The sequence below is a fragment of the Balaenoptera musculus genome, chromosome 2 (genome assembly GCF_009873245.2).
Source record: "Balaenoptera musculus isolate JJ_BM4_2016_0621 chromosome 2, mBalMus1.pri.v3, whole genome shotgun sequence".
Taxonomy (NCBI): domain Eukaryota; kingdom Metazoa; phylum Chordata; class Mammalia; order Artiodactyla; family Balaenopteridae; genus Balaenoptera; species Balaenoptera musculus.
Window position 1 is genome coordinate 7,391,246 of NC_045786.1, and position 27,037 is coordinate 7,418,282.

Consider the following 27,037-nt stretch of genomic DNA (forward strand, 5'->3'; position numbering starts at 1 on the left):
CATGGCAGAGCAGGATTTGAACCCTGGCTGTATTTTTTCTTTTTCTTTTTTTTTTTTGCACCATGCAGCATGTGGGATCTTAGTTCTCAAACCAGGGATCAAACTCATGCCCCCTGCCCTGGAAGCACAGATTCTTAACCACTGGACCACCAGGGAAGTCCTGGCTGTATTTTTAAAAAGAAAAAGAAATATAATTGCTCACTTAGGCCAAAAAGTCCATGGTTAAGCTTGCTTCAGGCATGGCTGGATCAGGGGCTCTAATGATATCATCAGGACTCAGTATCAGTCCATCTCTTGGCTCTGCCTTCCTTTGTGTGGGCTTCTGTCCCAGCTGCATGTGACAGCAGCAGCCCAACCCTCACTTCACAGTTGTCTCAGGATTTGGGACCAGTGGGTAAGAATAGAAGCCGTATTCCTGGAAGTGCAGAGAAAATCTCTCATTAGCCCAGATTGGGTCACATGACCACTTTGCACCAATCACAGGGAAATGCAGCAGACTGATCGGCGCAGCCCCAGGTCACATGACCACACCTGGAGCGGTGAGGAGGGAGAGGTGTGTGTGTGTGTGTGTGTGGACTGAGGTGGTTTCATAGGAACCACAATTCATTAGGAGGGGGAAAGGATGAATTTAAAGAGGAAATCAGGACACACTTATTAGAAAGTGTGAGTGAATGCCAGGCAGCAACATCAACAGATGTCTACTACAGTTGGACTGTTGTCATTTTATTCTAGCTTTGCTGGGGAAAAGCCAGTAAGAACAAATTCAGCAAATCACAGACTTGCACTGAAGAGAAGAAACTCAAGAATCTACGGAGCTCAGCCTTTTTTCTCTAAATAGAACATAGTTTATACTATTGAAGACAGATGCTTGTTTATTCTATGCTGAGAGCTCTCTGGCCAGACGGATTCCAAATATCCTTCCATCTGCAGATCCTTCCAGGGCTTTGCAATTTTTACTAATTAATGAGAAGACTGGGGGAGGGGAAACTTAAAATGAAGTAATAAATATGCTTGGAAGAAAGTTAAAGGGCTGAGTTATTTCACAGTTCTGGAATTCAGAGCAATGAAAAAAGTAAACAGTCCTATTGGCTCAAAGGAGAATCCTTTCATCCATGAAACAACTTTATTTAGATTATTTTGGCGTGTTGAGAGACTTTCCCTGTGGCTATATTATAAAATAGTTCATGTTTTTATTCTATACTGTTCTATTGGGCCTTGTGAAACAAGAAATTATTTGCTGTGTTTAGTTGCTGTGTAATGGGGCTTTTCTATCATTTACATGTCCTTGGTATCTATTAATTCACATCCTTTTTAAGAAATGTAATTGTGGAAGCAATTGTCATTAAAATTTCTTGTATAAAATCTAGATAATGGGACCGAAAGCCTGTTTGACCAAATTGCCTGTGTCAATACAATTTCATGGGTTTTAAAAGTAGGAAAAAATTTTGAAACTGGTCCCTGGTGGTAAACATTTGAAGATGATTTTTGATCTCTGAAAAAAAATTTGTTCCCCAAAACACAGGTGAAATCAATTCCTTTCTGAGTTGATACTGATGGTGATTTAATGAAATTAATCTTTATGAATTAAAAAGGATATTTATTTATCTTACTAACCAAGCTTGAGAGTCTGGTGGCTTCTCAGCCAGATGAGATATTACCTAGGAGCTGCACACTTAGAACAAATTGGGCATGGCTCCTATGATAAATAATACCAGTTTTTGAGTTCCATTGTTCTACTCTGGTTAGAGAGTCATTATCATTTATGGAACCCTACACCCATATACTTTATTTTGGTCCAGAACATCTTCCATTGCGCTAAATTCTTAGGAAGAACAAAGTATATGCAGAAAGGGTGCCAGCCTAGGGAGGAAGCTGAGTAGGGAGCTACCCACAGTATAATTCATTCATGAGATGTTAGAAGGAATCTTTCCTAAAGATTAAGGTCCCACAGATTTAGTTCATACAGGAACTCAACAAATATTTGTTCAAAGAAGGAAAAAAATAAGTAAAGGTATCAGCATAAAATCACCTTGCAGACAAAATTAGAAAAGCCCCATGTAGACGTTCCTCTTAATTTACACCTCCCCACCCCCCCTCCCAGCTGGACCTACTTTGACCAATGCTATAGGAGTCAACATTGTCATTAAAGAATGTCATACCAGAACTCAGAGAAGAATGCGTTTGCTCACCTTCCCAGAGATAAAAATAACTGTGAGCCGGGATAGAATTTTCTAAGGCACACGAAATCAGCTTTTTCAATTGTGAAAAAGAAAACATAATTCTCTTCGTTGCATCATATGCACTTGCAGAAATTTTCTCTCACAGAGAAACCCACCACCACTGTGTTTAAGTAACTGATGTCCCCAAATGTATTAGTCACAGAGAACACCTGGGTTGTACAATTCCAGGGGCAACAGTCAGACGCTTCCACGTGAATGGCACCGTGGAGTTTGTAACCCAGCACCCACATAATTATTCTGCTCAGTAGCTATTGTTGAATTTGTTGCTTCTCTGAAGCCTCAGTTCATAAGGGCGTGGTCTAGTTTTTTCAGAGCTTCATCTCATATTAATTAGTTGGTTTGCAAAAAGTGTTGCTGTAAATTAATGCATTGTTTTTCTTTTCTCCCTGTTTTTCTGGTCTGTGGGACTGGAATTCAGGAAGAAGAGGGATCCCCGAAAGAACCACAATGCCTCGGGTTGGAACGGAAGATGGCAGCAGGTAGAGTCCATTCAGGGCAGCGCCTCCTTTTCTGGGCTGCTATTGTTGACAGCAAGGCTCGCAGAATCTGAAAGCTCTGCAGATTGCAAAGGAAAATCTGTATGTTCCCAGTGATTGGAAACATGACTAGAAATGTCACTTGTGATGTATTCCAGGCACGACATCTGGACAATCTGGTCATGATGCAGAAAATAGCTTCTTTTCTTTTTCTTCTTCTTTCTTTTACTGATTTCAGTTCTTGCTGAACACATACTTGGCAATGAAGTAGATGATGATGATGAAGAAATTTCAAATTCAGTAATACTAAAATAAGTAGTGTAGTTTTTTACTGGAGTATTTATAATTACCTTGGAAAATGCTATCTGGATGCATTTGCTGGTTTTTTTATGTTAGTGTATAGTTAAATATGCAGCTTTGCTAAAGCTATTTACCCCATAATAGGACTTCGATTAAGATAATATGGAAAGAAACAAATCATGAGTTTATAACTTGGCTTCTGCCTATGATCGGTAATGATAATGAGATGTAATGGTCATAAAGATAAACATTAGTTGAACGAACCTCATAATAATGAAAGCTAAATCTTAATACTCTCAGCTTCTATTTTCCGATGGCTTTAATTTGGTGTTTTATATGATAAGGGGTTAGAAGAGGGCTCCAGGTGTGTTTGCTGCTCAAAGAGGGTCATGTTCTTGTAATTTAATGAAAATCAGGGAGCAGAATCAAGAAAATAAAAATGGTAACAAAAAGAATATGCACAGTGAGGGGGGGAAGTTGGCACCCTGCTCTGATTTACATGGAGGAGAGACAATTAGCAATTAACCAGCTCTAGCATCTCCCTCTACAGCCCTCCCAAGTGTCTACCCCCACCAGTAACAGACATTGCTTTAGTTTCAGGCCTCTTCTGATTCTCTCCCCTTGCAGATCTTTGCATGACTGGCTCCTTCTCTTCAAGTAGCTCTCAGCTGAAATGTACAGTCCCAGATGCTACCTTGTCATTCCTTGAAATCACTCTTCATCCCATTGCCGGTTTTTTTTTTTTTTTTCCATAACACTTATTAGGATCCCAAATCATCTTTCTGTTGATTGGTTTCTTTACTTATTGTCCTCTCAAGAGACTGTGGCGTAGGAGTTGGGTCTGGAAGGATAGATATGAAATCCATTTGTGAAGAGAGACACATTAGCTGGTGTGTGTATAAAGTGAAAACCAAATACTGTAAGTTGAATCCAAAGTGATATCTATTTGGAGTTCTGCCCATTTTTTGGCTGATGACCTGATCCTTTGGCATCTGTCACCTTATCCTGAGGTCTATAATTTATATTTGCAGGGGCCACCCAGGGGACAATGACGGGTTAATTGGGAGTGTATTGAAATTTTACCACCATCGTTACCTGTCCTTTGAGCTCTAATAATTCAGCATCTATGTACGTTTGAGGTTTTGTTTAATGTGACCTGCTGGTAATAGACAGAACCCTAATGCCTACTCAGAATCAGGTAGCATCCCCCCTTGACTTTATGGGTAATGTAGCTGAGCAGATAGAGTAGCCCATTTGTAACAAGTCCCTTTTAATGTGATACAGCATGGGTTGCTGTCAGCTGGTGCTCCGTTTCAGCAAGACCAGCGCTGGGAAGTTTCATTAGATGGATGAGGCTTACCTTTACCTCCAGCCTGCCCTGCTGGTGTCCTGCACCTGCTCAGTGGGGTTCCTCCTCACCACCTCATCCCCCAGTTTCTCTACCTTCAGAAGGACCTGCAGTCAGGCTCATACACCTCGGTGCATGTTAATTCACATCATTGTGTTGCTTCTTGTTCAACCTGTTGGTATTTTAACCCACAAATCTACCTGTGGAATGAAAAATATGTGGTGGCTGTTAAAGGGATTTTAAACACCAGCAAACAATTAAAGAAGAGGGGCATTTCTGGCTACAACCGCAATGCCTGGTTAGACACTTTCTCAGCCTGAGCATTGGATGGCCCTGAGATATGGGGCCACGTGACGAAGATTCCATCAGACTGTGTGTTCCTTCGGAGCAGGGATTATGTCTGTTTACAAGTGAGGCTAGATCCTTTATCGAAAGGCGCCATTTTAAAGAATTATTATATCCTTCTGATACAACATTCAAGGCAAAAGTAAAGAAGAGGATGGGAAACTAAACTGGGGTTAAGCTTATCACTCTGCACAGAGGCAAGGAAGAATGAAGTAATGGACCCATGAAAAATGGTGATGAGATGGAGGTATTATGGTGAAGAAGTTTCCATATACTTAGGAGATCCTTTGATGCGGCCATGATGTTCCTCATATAATAGAGAAAAAAAAACAGAGATGCTTTACTGATAGTGACAAGGAGGAGGCTATAATTCCAACTCTACGTCAGCAAGAAGGCACAGTTAGAAGCCTGACAATGTGACCCAATAAGCCAGCTATTGCCAGGTGCTGAGGACAGGGTAAGAACTAGTCTACACGTTCTCACCTGGGTGTATGCCTTGTTTCTAAGCAGCTACTGTATCAGAGTTGTCAGATTTTTGGTCTGCGTGGCTCAGGCCCCCCTCTCTCTCAGGTCCTTCTTTCCCTGGATAATTGCTCTTTCCGTTTTGCTTCTCCATGGAATGTGCTCCTTTCCCAGAGCCGCCTGTAATTGCTCTGACTTTTTATCGTAGGGGAGAAATTATATGATCAGCCTTCATTTAATCTCTTTTTATTCCACTGAAAAGCCCTTGGATCAAGGCAAGAATCACACATACATACAACAGCTTATAAAAGGCATCGATATTGAATAAGATTAAAACTAAACATTACTTTTCTTAGTACAGAGACTCAGGTTTATAGCTGACAGAAAAAAACAACAGATCTTGCTTAGGCTAATCTTATTTGTAGCCAAAGGAATAGATATTACGTAGTACCAGTTTTCTAGAAAGAGGGAGATGAGCAACTTTTCAGAGGTGGCCCATCATATCTTAATTTATTCATTCATTTATTCCCTTGTGGGCAATGAGACCAATCAATGGGACAGCTATGCTTTCTTGAGAGAATATTTTTTAAAAATTAATTGCATCCCTTCTGATGGCTATGTTTCCCCCCACCCCCCAAAAAAGTAATATGTGTTTAAAAAATGTTGGCTCTATCTTGCCACGTCTCTTGCCATGCATTGCTTTAGAAGCAAGCCAAGTACTTTTGAATGCTGAAACAATTTTAAATGTGTTTAAAATCCAGGAAGACTTTGTGGAATCCTTATTATCTTTTAGTTTGCTTTCACCCTGTGCTGTTAGGGCCCCAAGATTGCAACACTTCGTTCATAAGAGGCGAGAAACCGTTTTATGACTGTCAAAGAATTTCATCTGAATGTTCTCCTTTTGCTAAAGGTCACTGAGGGCCGAGTGGGCCCAGCACATTTTCAGAGGTGGCTGTCTGTGTCACCTGCACTTAGTCAAATTTTCATTTCCTGTGGTTTGTAGGTTATTCAAGTGTAAAGTAACGAACCCCAAACGGTTAAAGTTCTTTAACTAAAAATGGATGCGATGAAGGAAAAATATATGTATTTTTGTAACCCTGCTGGGGAAGTGAGACCAGGGTTCCACTCTGCAGCTTCTTAAGCGACGTGATGTTACTGTGTGTGTGAGGCTGGGCCCCCAAGGAGACTCAGAAGTCAGGCTTTCCGGCTGAGAGCCCTGGGAGGTGACGAAAATGAGACCGAGTCTCTGATAATTCAGACAAAATGTCTGCTTTTACTTTCACGTCACAGTAGAACAGTCCAAATGAGGCTTCTGCCCCAGCCAACTGTATTGCAGTCAAACTCCATTCTGATGGCGCCAAAAAGTTATCTTCCTTACTGATCTTTCTGAGGCTCCAGCCAATGACTAGAAAATTGTTCAGGTAGGGAAGTTAGAAAACAGGAGGGTGGTGCACCTCCTTTATCCTGAATTTCCTTTCTTTCCATTCCCTGAAACTTGGAACAGATCATCTGAGGATTCCTGGGAGGCCTTTTGTTAGAGAAAATGCTACTGGGGGTTGTAGATGACTTTCAGCAAAGTCCTGATCATTAAACTCCCTTATGGGACTTTGCTACCGTACTTTTATCTTAGTCTAAGGAATCCCGCTATAACTGTGTCTACTTCAAATAATGGTGATTAGATGTTCACTATCACATACATTCTTCTGAAGCAATGGTGGCAGCGACCTGCTTGCTGCTGGAGGCCCACCAAAGGAACCAAGTCCTCTGAGGGTGACACATTCCCTATTCCGAGAACTAAAACACCACTGGACAGGAGGCCACGGGCTCTAACATGTATTCGCAGAGAGGAAGATGTTTCTAGAATTTACTTACAGATTCTGCATTATCAGGGTCAGTAGGAAAAAGTCTTTTTTTTTTTTTGCCTGGATTTTCTTCACCTGTGAAGTCAGTTGGACTTGCCCTAGAATCCGAGGAGATGTTTCTCTGGTGACTGGGATGGGAGGATGGGGCCAGGGGTATTGTTTGCCTCTGGCAGGAGAGGGTGGCCAGCCAGGGAAGGCTTCATGTCTGCGGTGATGGGAGACTTCCTGGCCTGCCTATTAAAATATGTCAGTTGGCTCCCAGCTCACTACCTTTCGCATGGAGAAGGTGTCAGATGGAGGAAATCGGGTTTCCAAGTTCTCAGCGCTCTCCTGGGCAAAAGTCTCTTAAGTGATGGTACCACCCACGGCTCTGAAACCACAGCATCCGTCCTCCTCAGCTTCACCCAGAGAGCGCTCTTGGCTTTTTCTCCTCTCCCCATGGGCAGAGAGCTAATCGTTTCCAGATCTTTTATTTAGGAAATTCAACAGACTGCTTATTGTATGTAAATGGGAAAATACAAGTTTAAAGAAAATGAGGGTTTGCTTTAGTCCTCTGTGTTCAAGGTACACCTGATGCGTTGTTGATTGATGGGCACCTGTGCCTTGAGGAGAAGCAGAAATGCACCTGCACAGCTGATGGTTGGTTTTGACGCTGTGCGCATGTGCGCGGTGAGACACCTCGCCAGCTTTGTCTTGTACTACTCTCCACCGGATCCTATGTCCCCTTAGCACAGTGGACATGCAGGCAGAGAGCTTTCCAGAAGTTCATCCAGGTCATAACATCAATCAGTTACCAGGAATGAAATCTTCAGTGTGGTAATACTTGGAGCAGAATTGCCTAATGTGTGTGTGTGTGTGTGTGTGTGTGTCACAAGACGTGTTTCTACCCTATTTCACTTTCTTTTATTATTTTGTTGTTTGGTTGAAATGTGTTATTGGGTCTTCGTAAGAACCCCTTAGAGGACAAAGAATTGGGAAGGTGACATTAATATACAAAAGCAGCAATGATTAAAGTAGCACGTGCATTAAATAAATCAAACTGTACAGCGATGATCTTTAAAGGTTTCCATCCTGGGGGAATCTCTCTACCCCCTTCCCACTTCTCACTTCCTTTCCCCGCACATGAATAAGAAGATGGCACTTGTGTTGCATGCAATGTATTTGGATGCCCACCCAGCTCTCTCCTGGGAGTGTACCTTCCCTCCTGTTCTCAGGATATGCAGAGTGGAAAAATCACCATCTAGAAATTCCAGCTGATTGTTGTCACAAAGGCTCTGAGGAGAGAAAACGTGAAGTTTTTACATCTCACAGATTGTTGTTGTCGTTGTTTTTGTTGCTGTTTACCCATGTTTCTCTGCAAACATTTCAGTGAAGTGGCATTTTTGGTCCTGGGGGCCCTGAAGTCAGCTGCTTTATTTCCTTGCTCTCCCTACGCTCCAGTTCAACTTGGCTTCATGGCAGCCGTACTTTGCTACACGCTTCAGTGATTCCTGGTGGATCGGCCACTGTTCCCGAATTTGTATACTGAAGGGGGCACAGGGTCAAGCAACATGGTTGAAAAGACAGTAAGGGACTTGTCCTACAGCTGCTTTTGTGCAGCACTTTATGTAATACTGGGAAAATGTGATTGTCCGTATCAAATACCGGGGAGGCGGGATGGATGAAGTTGGGGGTGCGCCCTGTCTCCCACCTTCCACTTCAGCGCGCACCTGCCCCACTTCCGGCACCTGCAGGTCTCTGCCTGAGGCTTTCTCTTCCAGAACCTGCTCTAAGACCCCTCAGGAGTAGCCCTCGAGCAATCACTGATGGGTCTTGATGAACCGATACCTCTGCTCTCTGGCCCCTTGGGGAGCACAGCTGGGGAGCACGGACCACGCCGGCTCCCGGGGTTGCCCCACGGAGTCAAGCCCCCGTCACCCCCGGAAGTCGCTGGCTGGATAAAGCCCCGTGCCGGCTGCCCCCCTCCCATCTCTGCACCCCGCTCCCCTCCTGGTGTGTCCTCCACCTCCCACGTAAACCGGGGGAATCCGAACTAAGAGAGGGTCCCTTGACAGTCCCAGCACTGAACTCATCATAACATATTTAAAAGCATCCATCAGCCTGGTTGAAATCTCAAAAAAGAAAACCTTTCAAAAAAATTTTTTTTTAATACCTGAATGCAAAATAGCTGCTTTGATTACTGCCTTATTAACTGGTCAAAATGGTGGCATAGCCAAGCTTCTTAAAATTCTCTTTTTCTTACTGCAGCCCTCCATCCTTCCCTGTCCACTGGGGAATGGTTAAGGATTAGTAAGAAGGAATGAGAATTTTCCATCTTTTTTTTTTTTTTCTTTTAATTTTATAGCTACTTTATTTATTTATTTATTTATTTATTTTTGTCTGTGTTGGGTCTTCGGTTCGTGCGAGGGCTTTCTCTAGTTACGGCAAGTGGGGGCCACTCTTCATCGCGGTGCGGGGACCGCTCTTCATCGCGGTGCGTGGGCCTTTCACTATCGCGGCCCCTCTCGTTGCGGGGCACAGGCTCCAGACGCGCAGGCTCAGTAGTTGTGGCTCACGGGCCCAGCTGCTCCGTGGCATGTGGGATCTTCCCAGACCAGGGCTCGAACCCGTGTCCCCTGCATTAGCAGGCAGATTCTCAACCACTGCGCCACCAGGGAAGCCCAGAATTTTCCATCTTGAAGTTGACTGTCACCAAGCATATTTGCTTAGGTACTGCCATAGTTTGATTCATTTTGAACATGCTTGATTTGAGTCTCAGAGTGGATTTGAATCATTTATTTCTGAGCCCCAAACAGGGGCCCTCACGTTCAGCTTAGTTACTGATTGGATCCATGTGAACAAGTATAATCATCTACCCTGTTTTGAACCTGGTTAAAAACAAACAGCTTAGGAAAGAACACCTCTGGTTCCTTCTCCTTCATCACGGAGAGATGATGGGAGAAGGAGACAATCAAACATGATAGTAAAATGTCAATGAACAACTTTCTCAAACGAATTATAGCCGAGAGCTGATATTCAGTCTACGAGCTACACAGATATTCAGAAACAGTGAGTAATTCCAAACTCCTGCAAGTTGATTTTAACTGCTTATGGCTGATGTTACAAACAGGGCCAACTCAGCTTATAGATGTGTTTTGTTTGGCCCACAGTCTTTAAAAAATTTTTTCAATCAGTTGTCAGTGTTTAAAAAGTGGAAAATTTCATGTAAAAATCTAGGTTCTGATTTCTCTCGAGAAATTTGGCCAGAAACTGGCCAAACCAGGCCTGCATCCTTAAGTGATAAAAAACAATCAGCTGGGGTTGCATCCTCTAGATGTTCCCTCCCCATCCTGCCTGTGGTTTGAGGAGCAGGTAAGATGATGCAGGGGCTGTTGCTATGGAAATAGGAGGGCAAGCTGACAAGCACCTACCTCGGCCAGTGATCTTTACGCAGTTCTCTGAAGTTCCCCCCAGTGATGGTTTCTTCTTTGTAAGAGGCTAACACTATACTCTTCAGAGACTTCTCATGATTTCAGGAATGGAGGATTACAAACATTTGGCAGCTATGCAGGGTACCACCAGGAGAAGGAACCACGTAACGGATGGGTGCGGCTGAGCCGCTAGAAGTGTATTCCAGCTCACACCTTGATGACACGTGACGCTGGAGGACTCGGGGTCACCTAAGGGGCCACAGTCTTCTCCTCTGGGTCACCCTTTTGTGGGAACTGAGGAGCCACAATGTTCTCACTGAGAGGGTTGCAGCCAAAGACTTCTGTTTCTGCCTCTGCTCAGCAAGCCTGCTGTAAGGTCCCCTTTGTGAGCATTTGCCCATCTGGCTGTGTGCCTGACACCTTGTACATGGATTTTTGATCAAGCATGACTCCTGTGTGTATAGTAATCATGGAAATTTTCAGCTTTCCTATCCAAGGAGAAGTTGACAAAAGGGACAAATTGCCCTTGGCTTTTTTCAAGCTATAGAAGCGGAACAGATCAAGGGCTCAAAAAAGTCAGGGTTTCGCAAAGACCCAGTTCTAGTATCCGGCCGTCACTGTGAACACCGGGGCATCTGTGCATTTGGTCACATAGTTCATCTGTCTGTGTGTTCAGCAAGGGTGTATGGAACCTGCTGCTATGCTGGGTACTGAGATAGGGCCTGAAGTCTTGCCTTCTTGCTTTTTTGTTCACCTGGAACCAGTTACTACCCTCAACCTTAATAGCCATGTTTCCAGAAGTTCATGCTTTGCCATTTTTTTCTGTGCCTGGACTCTTCTCATAGCTGCCCTGCTCTAAGGGGTTCAGAGTATGTAGTTCCTTCCGACAATTTGAAAAGGCTTCAGGAAAATGGATAATTGTATCACTTCCTTCAGGTGACTACAACTTTCTCTGTTCTTCACCTCTTACAACCGACTGATTTTATCCTTAGTTAATCTGGTCCAGCTGCCATGTTTGATTTTTCGCATATTCATGATCACATCATCTGAATTGTTCTTTTCTAACAATTGAATATAAAACATCTGGTAACCATGCCGACCTGGTACTTAACAATAACACCAGCTAACATTTATTACGTACTTGCAATTCATTAGGGACCTTGCTAAGTGCTTTACATGGATTTCTTATTTGATCCTCTTAACAGCGCTATGGAATTGGTACTATATTATTCCCACTATGCAGATAAGAGAACTCAAGTTTAAAGAGTTCATTTATCCCAACACAAGTCTGGTTGAGTCCAAAGTCCTACCCTCTTAGCCATTTCAGCAACTCTGCAAATACCAAATGTCTTCTGGACAGAGTTAAGAATTTCTGAGCAGTACCATATGAGAGGGTTGATTTTATATCCTTCTGATTTGAGCAAGTTTATCAGCAGGGATCTTAGCTCGGGTGCCCTTTAGAAAGGTTAACCTTCCCGGTTTCTTGTAAGGAGGGAGAGCGGGGTAGGACGAGTTCTTGGAATTTGCCCTGGGCATATAAAGTCATGCTTTGATGGAGATGAAGTAAAGAAATGAGAGTCTTTACTTTTTTTTTTTAAAGTTTGGTGAAGTTGAGAATCTATGTTCTATTTTTTAAATTAATTAATTAATTTTATTTATTTATTTTTGGCTGCGTTAGGTCTCCGTTGCTGCATGCGGGCTTTCTCTAGTTGGGGCGAGCGGGGGCTCCTCTTCGTTGTGGTGCGCGGGCTTCTCATCTCAGTGGCTTCTCTTGTTGCGGAGCACAGGCTCTAGGCACGGGGGCTTCAGTAGTTGTGGTGCGTGGGCTTCAGTAGTTGTGGCGTGCGGGCTTCAGTAGTTGTGGCTCGCGGGCTCTAGAGCGCAGGCTCAGTAGTTGTGGCGCACGAGCTTAGTTGCTCTGCGGCATGTGGGATCTTCCCGGACCAGGGCTCGAACCCGTGTCCCCTGCACTGGCAGGTGGATTCTTATCCACTGCACCACCAGGGAAGTCCCGAGTATCTGTGTTTTAAATCTACTTCACTCTATCGGGACATTATATTTAAATCTGGTAGAATCAAAACTAATAATAAATTTCCCTAAAACTTGGTTCTTGTATCCAATTGTATGATTTCTGTTTATGGTGTCACTGTCCACCTTGGTTTCAAGCTTCAAGGCCATGTTTGACTCCTTCTTTCTACGTAACCTCTGTAACATTCTTGTTGAGTTCCTTTGCCACGTTTCTCATATCTATTCCAACTTTTTCAGTCTTGCTGTTACACTCCATTTTGGGTCATTATTCCCTCATGTCCAAACTATTTTAATAGTTTCCTAACAGGTCTTTGTGCATCCAGATTTCACCTGCTGTTATACATCCTACACACCACTGACAGAGTATCTATTCATCTATGAAAATCACACCTAGGCTTGAAGGTCCAAGTTCAATTATATAGTCTTGATGGAATAATGGAGGACATACCGAGAAGTAATCTCACCAAGACCTCCCTTATGGCCCATGATTTACAATCATGTGTGGACATGTCTTACCCCTGCCAGTTGTTTATACAATACTTATATTCACCTTATGCACAATTGCTCAATCCTATGGTAAGAGTGTATTTTGTTTCGTAAAAAAAACGACGAACTGTCTTCCAAGCTGTACCATTTTGTATTCCCACCAGCAATGAATGAAATTGCATGTTGGTCCACATCCTTGCCAGAATTTAGTGTTGTCAGTGTTTTGGATTTTGGCCACTCTAGTAGGTGTGTAGAGGTATCTTGTTGGTTTTTGACTGGGTTGTTTTTATTTTTCAAATAACATTTAAATTTTCACTATGAGTATATATTATTAAATTATTAAAAATTTAGTCATGTAGTAAAATGGGAAAAAGCTAATGATTTAATGTGAAGTGAAAAACGGAGGATATAAAATTATTTACCATAATTACAACTACAAAACACAAAAACCGATGCATAGCTTACAGAGCTTTACAAAATGGAGGGAAAGGAAACAGAATGCTCACAGTAGTTGTTTACCTTTATAGTCCTAGCTTCTAACACCATAAGTATGCAATAAAAATTTTCATGGTTCTTAAATACATATTGGAATTAGGGATGAATTAATTTATTTTCCAAATTTGCCATAATGAGATGCTACAAGTTTTGTAATGAAAAAAAGTAACTGTATACAAATAAGACTGATTTCACAACCCCCAAAACAATAACATAAGGGAAGGGGCTTTAATGTTGTTCATAAAAAGATTTCAAGTGTAGCATCTACTACCACGGGGCTTCCGGAAATCTCCCTCAAGAGAGCACACCCTTCCTTCTTCCTGTTTGGAACAGTGATGGGTAATCATGGTGGCCATCTTGGACCACGTGGCAACTTTGAGGATGAAGCCACATGTTAAGGATAGTGGGGATAAAACACAGGAGAGGCCTTGGTCTCTGGGGCTCAATACCAACTCTGGACCCTTCTTTTATGTGTGAGAACCAGAAAATAAAACCTTCTATCTCATATACACCACTGTTATTTTTGTTACTGTCCTTTGTAGCCAAACCTAATTGTCACTCGTGTTACTCTTACAAGACCAGGAAGCTTCTTGAGGGGAGGATGGTATCTGTGCATCTTTGTCTCCATCCTAGCACTCGGCACAGTGTGTGTAGAACCAAATCCTCAGTAACTCTTTGTGAAATGAAGGAATAGAATTCAAGGAACTTGGAGAACTGAGTGCAAAGCGCTGTGTGGGAGAATGCGGGTATCTGAAAATGAGTGAAACGTGCTCTCTGCTCTCAAGGAACTGATACTAAAATCGTGCGTGCACGTCTGTGTGTGTGTGTGTGTGTGTGTGGTCACTGTTTGCATCTGACACATCGGGGTAGATAAACGTGAGAAGGGGGTCAGCCCTCTGTCCCTTTGAATAAAAACAAGATGTCCATTCACTTCTTGTTCTCTCCTGGCACCCTTGGCTCTTCAGCGCCTGCTGGAAAAGCCAGGCCTTGCCTGGTGTTACTGTGACGTCTGAGCTTGGAGAGCTGTTTCCTTTCCTTCGAAGCCTGAGAAGGATTATTCTAGTGATATGTGAATAGCTGTGTGTGAGCGCACAGGAAGTGGTTCCCTAGCAACAGGAACCTCCGACTGCCTCTCGGCCGCAGCGCTTTCCCTGCCTTTTGTTTTCTCTCCTCCGTCTCGCCTGTCAGCAAAAGGCCAGAGTGACTGCACCTGCTCTGAATTAGGGGGGCCGTTCAACCCCAGCCGTTCGTTTTCTAAGTCAAAGGGCCCTGTTCCTCTTTTGGTGGAGCTTCCTCATGAGGTCTGGGGCCTGTTTTGCTCCTGGTCAGACCATAATTACCTCAGATCTCACTTCCTCTTTTGTCTTTCAGATGTTGACCAGAAATGGAAAATTCTGAGGTGCCCGAGGAAAAATTTGAGTTTTTATGAAAAAAAAAAAAATACTAGTTTTTGCACATTATTTCAAATGACCTAAATTTCTTAAGGAAAAATTTAGTAGACATTTTTTCCCCTGAAGAGTTCATTCTCACCCCATTCTTAACTTTGTTTTTCCACAGAAGCCAAATTCTTCATTCCGTATATAGGTCAGCATGTCAATAGCAGGTTGAATGCACAAGATGGCTGGGGAAATAATAAAGTATCTTCTTACAACACTGCCTCAGTCTAGCAAAATGCTAAGTTCTGGAAAGAGTCATCCTTACTGGGGGCATTGATCCTCTTCCTGTTGGGGCCCCAGAGCCCTATTTTAGAAAGTGTAAATCTGTACAGACCGTAGCACATAGCCGGAGCATGGCTTCAGAATTAGCTGACTGGAAATGCCTTGCTTCATCTTTGAATAGTAACCTGTGTGAGAACAGCAGTCTTAGAGAAGATGGTCATACATCTTCACCTACCAATTGGCTGGTATCAATTGGTTACATTGACTATCTGGCTCAAACTGCTGGCAACAGGCAGCTAATTATAATTAAGCCTAACAGCCCCTAGAATGCTTGTCATCTATAGCTTTTAAAATATTTTCATTCACTTATTCGTTTAACCAACAGATATTTCTAATTGAGGGTCTCCTATATGTGTCTACAGACCGTGGTGTGTCTTGTGGGAAAAACATGTCTATAAACTTGGGGGGTGTTGTCGATTTGACAGAGGAAGTAAGACACGTACCCAAGTAACTATCAAGCGAGATCATAGCCTAAACAGAGATAAAACCATACAATTATAGACGTTCTCTGACTCTTTCCATGAGAGAGCAGTGGTGGAGACAAGGCGAACCCACCTTTCTGGGTGATCAAGTAGAATGATTATGAGTGAAGAGAGCTGAGAAGTTGCATCTGTTCTGTAGACAAACAGAGGACTTAGTCTCCAAGACGATTCATCTAGCTCTTTTGATTAAACTTACGTTTATTAAAACAACAAAATGAAACAGCAAAACCCCACTGTGTTATGATATTCTGTTTCCATCCAAATGGTCTATTTTTAATCAGTGTTAAGAGCCTGACATATGTCCTCCAGAGTGGCATAAAACAGAAACCAGGAAGAGAATTTATCTGGGATCTGGGAAAAGTAAAACATAAACCCTAGCTTAGGGGAAATTTGAAAGGCCACTGTTTATCTTATTTTCCTCCCAGGCAGTATTTTCCACTAATAAATGAGAGAGAAAGAAAAATGCATCTCAGTAGCCAAACCCTCTGGGAGCCAGGCTTTCTCGTTAATAGCCATATCCCCTAGGAGCTGAGTCTATCCAGGGTAGACTGTGTGCATGGTCACGGCCATGGTCATGGTTAACCAGGAAAAACGAGTTATAAATCACTGGAGATGTGGGAAAGGAAACACCACCCAAAGGCAGACAGCCACAGTGTGTTCTTTCTTGGGCTGGCTGAGAATAAAGGGGAGCAGACATCTAAAAGCCATTCTTAATATAGCCAGGTGACAAGCCATTGGGGATCATTTCTGACTTTTAAAGAAAGAGCCACTGCCTTCTGTGGAACTGACACTTGTTAAAGACGTATAAAGTGGAGAAGGCGAGACAGACCATAAGGGAGCCTTTTGTAGCCAAAAAAGTGCTTTGCACCCTAGGGCAGAAAGGACAAAAAGCTCCCAGTCGTGGGAAGTACAGAATTCCCCAAGGACGTGTCCTGAGTCCCAAGGCTGGGGCTCTGCTGTAACTAAGTGATTCCTAAGGCAGAGTTCTCTCTCCCTACCACACTCAGGATCTTCAATTTTGAACCTAATTGCTTATAAGAAGATCTTGGCTGATTATTATTTTTAGGATGTTGTAAACAGATTCCCCATGACTTTTTTTTTTAAATTAATTAATTAATTAATTAATTAATTTCTGGCTGTGTTGGGTCTTCGTTTCTGTGCGAGGGCTTTCTCTAGTTGCGGCGAGCGGGGCCCACTCTTCATCGCGGTGCGCGAGCCTCTCACTGTCGCGGCCTCTCTTGTTGCGGAGCACAGGCTCCAGACGCGCAGGCTCAGCAGTCATGGCTCACGGGCCCAGTTGCTCCGCGGCATGTGGGATCTTCCCAGACCAGGGCTCGAACCCGTGTCCCCTACATTGGCAGGCAGATTCTCAACCACTGTGCCACCAGGGAAGCCCCCCCCCCCACCATGACTTTTGATGAGTAAATACCAGGCTGTATTAGTCAGGATTCTCCAGAGAAACAGAATCAATAGGATGTGTATATACATTTAAGATTCTTTTAATCTTAAAATTTTTATTTATTTATTATTTTTTAAAAGTTGAAGTATAGTTGATTTACAATGCTTCAGGGGTACAGCAGGGTGATTCAGTTATACATATATATATTTTCATATAAAATATATGAAAATAATTTTTAGATACATACGGGGAGGAGAGACACAGAGAGAGGGGTTTATGATAAGGAACTGGCTTGTGTAACTTTGGAGGTGGTCAAGACCCAGGATCTGAAGATCTGCAGGTATGGGAGAGGCCAGTCCAAAGGCCAGCAGCCTCGAGACCCAGGAAGAGCTGATGTTTCAGTTTGAGTCCAAAGGCAGGAAAAATTCTCTCTTACTCTGGGGAGGATCAGTCTTTTTGTTCTATTTATGGCTTCAGCTGATTAGACAAGGCCCACCCACATTCAAGAGGGCAATCTGCTTTACTCATCCTACTGATTTAAATGTGAATCTCATCTAAAAACCCTCACAGAGACACCCAGAATAGAGTTTGGCCAAATATCTGGGCAACCCATGGCTCGGTCAAGTTGATATATAATTAATCTCTGACAGGCTTTGCCTCCTATGCCCATTCAAACAAAGTGAGGAAATTAATATTTATTGAGCTCCTACTAGACCAGACACTCTATGTTTATCTCTTTTTATAAATAAGGGGTAGGGGACTTCCCTGGCAGTCCAGTGGTTAAGCCTTCGCCTTCCAATGCAGGGGGTGTGGGTTTGATCTCTGGTCAGGGAGCTAAGATCCCACATGCCTTGTGGCCAAAAAACCAAAATATAAAACAGTAATAAGCAATAATGTGACAAATTCAATAAAGACTTAAAAAAAAATTAAATAAATAAATAAATAAGGGGTAATTTATTGCCCACTTTATGTAGCTGGGCATGAAGATGACAAGACAGAGGATGTATATAAGAAAGACCTCTCCTGTCTGTCAAATAAGAAGCAACATTTCTTCAAAACACAAACTTATAGTTCAAAAAACAAACTTAAAGAAAAGAGATCAGATTTGCAGTTACCTGAGGCGAGGGGTAGGGGCAGGGGGAATTGAATAAAGATGGTGAAAAAGTACAAACTTCCAGTTGTAAGATACTTAAGTACTAGGACTGTTGTGTACACTGTGATTAATATAATGAACACTGCTATACATTATATATGAAAGCTGTCATGAGAGTAAACCCTTAGCATTCTCGTCACAAGGAAAATATTTTTTCTTTTCTTTTCTGTCTATATGGGATGATGCATGGTCACTAAACTTCTTGGGATCATCATATCATGATGTATGTCAGTCAAATCATTATGCTGTACCCCTTAAAGATGTACAGTGCTAGGGCTTCCTTGGTGGCACAGTGGTTAAGAATCTGCCTGCCAATGCAGGGGACATGGGTTTGAGCCCTGGTCCGGGAAGATCCCACATGCCGCAGAGCAACTAAGCCCATGCACCACAGCTACTGAGCCTGTGCTCTAGAGCCCACAAGCCACAACTACTGAAGCCCGTGTGCCTAGAGCCTGTGCTCCACAACAATAGAAACGACTGCAATGAGAAGCCCATGCACCGCAACCAAGAGTAGCCCCTGCTCGCCACAACTAGAGAAAGCCCACACTCAGCAACGAAGACCCAGCACAACCAGAAAAAAAAAAAAAAAAATGATGTACAGTGCTAGATGTCAATTACATCTCAATAAAACTGGGAAGAAGGAGGAGAAAGAGGAGGAGAAATTTTCTGCATTTTGTAGTAAATACAACATACCAAAGCCTACATATGTTCAACATTCTTCATAATACTTTCACAATCATTTATTGAATTTGCCATTAAAATTCCTTGCAATAAAGTGGGACAGATATAATTTTCACTTTTCAGGTAAAGAAACTGAGTCACAGAGAAAATAAGCAACTTGCTTACGGTCACATGGAAAATTGGAAGCAAAACTAAGATGCAATGCTCACATTTTCTGATTTCCAATGTAGAGGAAAACCTCCACCATACTTGCAATATTTATGTCTGCTAATGCATATGGTGCTGATGGGCCTTCACAGTGGCAGGTGTCATAAGTGGGAAAGATCGTGAGCTTCCAAGTCAGACAAGCTGGATGTGGATCCCATGTCAACCTTGGGTTGTTTCACTTCGGGAAAATTCCTTGGCTGTAAAATAGGAGAACGACACTGACCTCATCACCTAGGTGTGAGGGTAACACGACGTAATATATATGGAATGCACAAGGCCAGGTACACGGTACAGGATTAAGTAGAGAATTAAATAAGAAGAGTGTCTAGACCATAGTAAGCATCCGATAAGTGTTAGCCCTCATCGTGACTACCGTTGTGCTGTTGTTGCTGGCTCCCAATGTGTACTGGCCTCTCCCTTCCCAGCTCTGCCACCTTACGACACTAACAAGATTAGGTAGATAAAGAGAGAGAATAAGACAGAGGGAGATGGAATATCCTACCTTCTTATGCTTGATCTGTCTTCCTCATTACTGGCACCATTAGGTCATTTCTAAATAAGTCATATGACAACAGCTTTAAAAAATCTTACACTGGACTGCTGTTTTCTTGTGTCTTTACCCAAAGTGACTTTGTTTAAATTTTCCCTTGGAATTATTTGCTGGCTGCCTGCAACGGCTGCTGAGGTCCTATACCTGAGGGTCAGTCCTCTGAAACTGGCCTAACTTGGCTTTGCATCTCTCTGTCTAACCCAGGTACAGTGCACAATACAGCAACTTGTATTTGTCCAAACCAGTTTTGGCTGAAATTATTCAGAAGTCTTACGTGTCAAAGGATCCCAACTCTCCAAATGCATTTTATCTATTTACCTTTCAAAATTGGAAGTTATTATACAGCTTAGTAATTTGAGCCATTAGGAATGGAAAGTACCAACTTGGTTATTCATCCATCTGAGAAGAAATAATTGGATCATAACTCCTTTAAGCTCCAAGTTTTCTATTAAAAAAAAAAAGAAAGAGAGAGAGAAAATGGGAAAATTATGGATCTGGGCATTTCCCTTGGAGGAAAAGGATGTACCAATAGATTTTGGAGTATTTTGTCTCCTCTGGCCTCCAGCCTGGGAATCACTCACTAGCTGTGTGGCTTTGGGCAGTTTGACTACTTTGCTGATCTGAGCCTCAGTCTGCTTGTCATTAAATTAAGGGATTGGGATGCATCACCTATAAGATATCTTCCAGCTCGAAAATTCCATCATGCTAGCTAGGATTTATGCAAGGTGCTATCCTAGGAAATCCAACAAGCAAAAAGAAAACTCATTGGTTTTATTTCACTTGGAGGTCATCACCTCTTTATTATCTAGTATCTGCCACCCAGTCATGTCATACTGGGCTCCTATGAGAGCTCTACTGGTTCAAATTTGGTCAGATCCCTGCTTTATTTCCAGGAGAACTTAAAGCAGATGAGAATTTCCCTTAAGAGACGTGGATCCAAAGAGGGTTCACCTAGGATGTGGTAATGTGAGCAGTGAAGGCAAATAAAAAAGGGCAATCAAGTACCTCCTATAATTCTGGAGAAATCATTCACTCTTTTGACCAACACTTACTGAGAGGCAGTATGGTATTGAGACAGGCTGGGACCTGGGACCCTTTGCTGCAATGCTTGCACCTGGACAAACATCTCCTTAAGCAACAAAATGCAAAGAAACTATAAGGGACTAAAAATAACTGCATGTATGTGCAGTTGGGGCAAATTACGGACAAAAGATACAAAAAGACAAAAACAACCCAACTGCCACTTCTGAAGAGCCAGGAGCAAAAGGTACTTACTGCGCATGACCCCTGCACACAACACCACCAAAGGGGTGGGCAAAACACCTAAGCCAGCCCTCCAGCCCGATCCCTGGGCACACCCCTTACCCTCACCCCATATAAGGAACCAACTCCCCCGAGCCTCTATTAACTACCATTCTACTTTTTTTTTCAAGAAACTACAATTATTTTTATTGAAAAATGTGAAAGTGAAATATTATATTTATTGCATTTTTTTAACATCTTTATTGGAGTATAATTGCTTTACATTGTTGTGTTAGTTGCTGCTGTACAACAAAGTGAATCAGCTATATGTGCACATATATCCCCATATCCCCTCCCTCTTGCATCTCCCTCCCACCCTCCCTATCCCACCCTTCTATGTGGTCACAAAGCACCGAGCTGATCTCCCTGTGCTATGCAGCTGCTTCCCACTAGCTATCGATTTTACGTTTGGTAGTGTATATATGTCAGTGCTACTCTCTCACTTTGTCCCAGCTTACCCTTCCCCTCCATGTGTCCTCAAGTCCATTCCCATTCTACTTTTTATCTCTATAAAATTTTTTATTGAAGTATAGTTGATTTACAATGTGTTAGTTTGAGGTGTACAGCACAGTGATTCAGTTATATATACATTCTTTTTCAGATTCTTTTCCCTTATAGGTTATTACGGAATATTGAGTAGAGTTCCCTGTGCTATACAGTAGGTCCTTGTTGATTATCTATTTTGTATGTAGTGGTGTATATATGTTAATCCCAAACTCCTTATTTATCCCTACCCTCCCTTTCCCCTTTGATAACCATAAGTTATTTGACTACCCTAGTCACCTCATATAAATGGAATCATACAATATTTGTCCTTTTGTGTCTGGCTTATTTCACTTAGCATACGGTCCTCAAAGTTGATCTACATTGTAGCATGTGTCAGAGTTTCATTCCTTTTAAAGGCTGAATAATATCTTATTGTATGTATCTACTACATTTTGTTTATCCATTCGTCTGTCAATGGACACTTGGGTTGTTCCCAACTTTTGACTACTGTGAATAACCCTGCTATGAACATGGGTGTACAAATATCTGTCAGGTCCCTGCTTTCATCTCCAGAAGTGGAATTGCTGGATCACACATTAAATCTACGTCTAATTTTTAGGAACCACTCATTTTCTGTTTTTAAAATTTTCTTGTTGTGCTGTGAGGCATGTGGGATCTTAGTCCCTGACCAGGGATCGAACCCACGTCCCCTGCAGTGGAAGCGTGGAGCCTTAACCACTGGACCACCAGGGAAGTCCCTGGGAACCACTAATTTTCCACAGCAGCTGCACCATTTTACATTCTCAGTTAGCAGTGTACAAGGTTTCCATTTTCTCTACAACCTCACCAACACTTGTTCTTTTCCATTTTCCTGATAATAGCCATCCTAATGGGTATAAAGCAGAAACTCATGTTTTGAGTAAAACAGTATTTTGCTGTGTAGGGCTGTCTTGTCCATCGTAGGAGGTAATATCCCTGTTACTCCAACTCACCCACTGGGGGACCACTGGTGGAGAATACTGATTTTTTTGTTTTTATAAATTATGAGCAACAGCTAAACTCTCTGTTGAGTTCTTTTAGCCTCAGCGGGACTGCTTGAAGTCTAGCTGTGCAGGGAGAGTTTAAAGGTCAGCCCAGAGATGTGCGCAAAGTTTATGCCGAAAATTTGAGGCTCCCCTCTCTCCTGTTCTCCTTTCCCAGATTTCTCCCCCTCATTTTCTAGCTGACGTGGTTTCCCTGCCTCTGTCCTAGGGTTCTTTAGCCCAGAAAGACTGCCGGTTTCTATTCAAGGTTTTGCCACTCTTCCCTCCCCACCCCAAAGGAACCATCTGACTTTAGGCTAAAGGCTATACAAGTACGAAACTCAGCTGGTGCCACTTCTGTCCCAAATGTGGACACCCTTCTCCAGGTTTGACCTGCTTTTTGGTCACTCACCAAGCCTTCAGTAGTTGTTTTAGGATTTTATTTGAAGTTGACAGTTGTTTTCTGTGGAAGAGTTGATTCCACCATTACTGGAAGCAGAACCTTATCCCCTTTTTCAGGATCCACTCTCATCCTCTCCAAAAGCTGGTGCTGCCGTGTGAATAAACCCAGGCTTGTCTGCCTATTTTCCAAATTTTGGACACTGAGCATATCTTTTGAAATCTTAAGAGCTAGTTTATATGATTTTTTAAAAATCGATAATAATGTCTTAAAATTATAACTCAATTATAGAAGAAAAATCACAGCTCCCTTCACAGTGTTAAGGGGAAACTCTGCAAAGCCTTCACATTCCTTTGCTTCCAGGCACGTGAGTTGAGGTTTAGCCATTACAACTCATTTAATCTCTTCCCTAAATTGTATTTACGCTCCACAAAGTGGCACTACGATTAACCGTAAATGTTCTAAATTTCTCGCTATGTGGGACATAGGAGAAATACGAGGTTAATCCTGAGAAACAAATGTCTATTGGATCAATATTTTCTCTGGCTGCCTTGTGACGAAAAGTTGTCAGGTTTCAGACTGGAAAATTATAATTCTGAGATCTGGGGGTTAATAAGAGATTTGTCTGCCTTTCTCCATGTATTCATTTGCTTAACAAATATGTGTTAGATCCCCATCGCCTGTTAATTAATTTGTTTAATGAAAACTAATTTAATCATTTGTGGATTAGTGATTAGCTAGTGTGGTCATACATTTTTAAATTAAAAAAATTTTTTAATACAGCAGGTTCTTATTAGTTATCCATTTTATACATATTAGTGTATACATGTCAATCCCAATCTCCCAATTCATCACACCACCACTCCCCCCCACCACTTTCCCCCCTTGGTGTCCGTACATTTGTTCTCTACATCTGTGTCTCTGTTTCTGTCCTCCAAACCGGTTCATCTGTACCATTTTTCTAGATTCCACATATATGCGTTAATATACGATATTTGTTTTTCTCTTTCTGACTTACTTCACTCTGTATGACAATCTCTAGGTCCATCCATGTCTCTACAAATGACCCAGTTTTGTTCCTTTTTATGGCTGAGTAATATCCCATTGTATATATGTACCACATCTTCTTTAACCATTTGTCTGTTGATGGGCATTTAGGTTGCTTCCATGACCTGGCTATTGTAAATAGTGCTGCAGTGAACATTGGGGTGCATGTGTCTTTTTGAATTATGGTTTTCTCTGGGTATATGCCCAGTAGTGGGATTGCTGGGTCATATGGTAATTCTAATTTTAGTTTTCTAAGGAACTTCCATACTGTTCTCCATAGTGGCTGCAATTAGTTTGTTCAATGAAAATTAATTTAATCGTTTGTGGATTAGTGATTAGCTAGTGTGGTCATACTTTTATTCATCAATAAATTTATTTCATGAATTTAATTTAGTTAGTTTATGAATGAATCAATGCAATAATTTAATTCAGCAATAAATTCCTAATCCTTATTCCAAGGCACTGCAAGATCCTGAAATGCCTTCTGAAGTATCAAGTTGATTAATTTTGTTCAGGATAGTTTTAGCATCAATTATACCTTCTTGCATTATTATTGGAAAACCAGGAGTCCATGCTTAGTACATGTATCAATTTTCTCAAGGGTTATGTAAAGGTTCCCTTTTCTGTTCGTCAGTTTCACAATCAAAGACCTATGTAAATTTCCCATGATGTCTTGAAAGAGGGCTTCATTCAATGAGGTGCTTTTGACTAGCTCTATGATTTCAAATTGGTTGATTATTCTGGCATACGACCCTCCAGCTCATCTTGGAACCCCTCCCCGCTCTGGCACTTCTTGCCATGTACCTCCTGGTCTCTGTCCTAAGCTGGTCAGCCTCTCAATCCCTGGGGAATGTCCCGAGTCTCTCCTTCTTTATGTCATACCCCACCTATCTTCCATCCCCCACCTTTCTTCATCCCCATCATTTCCCTAAGAAAAAAGTTACTTTTGGATTTCCTTTACGTAATAATTTTTATATGCAAATTTTTGAATTCTATTGGAGGGGATTCTGATGGTGAAGAATCTGTACTTTTCTTCATGGACATACAACCCACATAGTCCTACAGCGACCTGAACTTAGAAGAGCCTTGCACTTGGCTTAATGCTCTGCTGTCACCATCTCAAAATACTTAAATCATTTTTTTTAACAAGGTGCATTTTAAACATTTTATTTTGTGCTGGCCCCCATAAGCTACGTAGCCAGTCCTGCGTTAGGGAGAAGTGCTCAGTGGGTCAGGAGTTTGCAATTCACTGGGTAGGAAAAGGAGCAACCAGGGCTATTTATGACATCACTGGCAGGGACACGACCAGGAAGTTAGAAAAGGAGGATACATAGGATCACCTTTCAGCAGTGCTCTCTTTTACCCTGGGAATCTCCTTAAATCGCAGGGCCAGGTTTGGAAGACATGGTGGTCGTCCTCTTGTAGATCAATTAAGGAACTGTTCAAATGATCATAGTCAATTCTGATCTACTCTTGAGGAATCCCTGCCAAATTCTACAAAAGGAATCTATCTCTAAAAACAGATTGATTTTAAAAGGGCTGCCATGGAATTTACACACTGGCTCATCTCTTTCATGGAATAGGTAAACGAATATAAAAGATAGACAAGTTTATCCCAGCAAAGCCAGGAGCAAAATCTTGTCCTGTAGAAATAAAAAGTGGCAATAAGGTACTTTCCAGGCGTTGACTGTAAGGAGATGTTACATTGGTTCAGGAAAGATATTCTGGGAGAGTAAATTAGGAAGAGGATTGTGATGCAGACATTTTGAAGTGCTAGGATGCTATCAAGGCAGAACCCGAGGAAACACAGTGAGATGCATATGTGAGAAGAAAACAAAGGAAAACACGTGAGATAATTTCATACTGTCCCGGAAAAAAAAATTATCTACATTAATCTAAATAGAAAGACCTTTGTGTTGATCTGGACAACAGAAAGAGACAGAGGTGAGATTGCAAATTAGTACCTTTCTGTTTGCTTTGTGCTCATCCTTTTGTTGGCTCTCAATAAGTGTAAAATAGTCATGAAAGTCCATGGGGTAAACCATTTCAAACAGACTAGATCCCATTAGAATTCAAGGACTTTCAAACAATAGCATTTGAAGGCTCTTGCTGAAGTTCTTTCTTTTAATAATTGACTGCTCTTGAGGAGAGTTCATTTCAGAACATGGTTTTGGAAATGGGAGCTGAGTAAAACATACATACGTAAAATTCAGCTCTGCCGAGGTACACTGTTTTATTTCTTATTTGTTGGGATTCTTTGGGAGCAGCGGGCATTTGTAGGCAATCCTTTTGCTAATGGCTACTATGGTCAATCTAGCAAGTCAACTATTTTTCTGCAAGTCTATTTCCACTGTGCCTTTTAACACGGAAGGAGAAGGGATGCCGCGTTGAACTCAACAACCAAGTTTGAACATTGCGTTCAGGGCACTAAGTGCTTCCTTTAATACGAACTGCTGAAGTGAGCAAGGGAAGTACATTTTGGTGTTTTCTTGAAAGCTTTGACTATTGAAATGAGCCTGAAGGATGGAGAAAAGGAAATTCTGCAGCCAAGAAAGCCCTATCTGTCCACAGCACCCTGCGGAAGAAGATAAAACTCCATCTGAGTTTTACCATGCTACAGAGTGTTCACTGACTGTGAAACCTCAAAGAACATATATATTATATATATATACACATATATATACGTCTATATATGTGTATATATATATACACATATTTTTTTCATGTATCTTAGGTGAAAAGATTGTTCGTACTTCCGTGACTTATGTGTTTTTTAATATTAATACTTGATTTTTAAAAGTAAATTGAAAAGTCATGATTTTTCCTTAAGTTTATAAATCTTGTTTTGCTTTAAATAAGATGCCAATAAATTTCTAAAAATCACTTTAAAGGCTCTTCAATTCATCTTTGGGTCCCATTTAAAAGCTAAACTCCGGGCTTCCCTGGTGGCGCAGTGGTTGAGAATCTGCCTGCCAATTCAGGGGACAGGGATTCGAGCCCTGGTCTGGGAAGATCCCACATGCCGCGGAGCAACTAGGCCTGTGAGCCACAATTACTGAGCCTGTGCGTCTGGAGCCTGTGCTCCGCAACAAGAGAGGCCACGATAGTGAGAGGCCTGCGCACCGCGATGAAGAGTGA

General features: G+C 42.0%; 1 protein-coding gene across 1 annotated transcript in view; it reads left to right on the top strand.

Annotated features, from left to right (window-relative positions):
- Positions 1–27,037, top strand: part of FAM107B (family with sequence similarity 107 member B) — a 218,653-nt gene that overhangs the window by 82,467 nt on the left and 109,149 nt on the right. Inside the window, exon 2 of the mRNA XM_036841422.1 lies at positions 2,659–2,719. Coding sequence (XP_036697317.1) covers positions 2,659–2,719 — 61 coding nt within the window. The remainder of the gene's footprint in view (positions 1–2,658; positions 2,720–27,037) is intronic.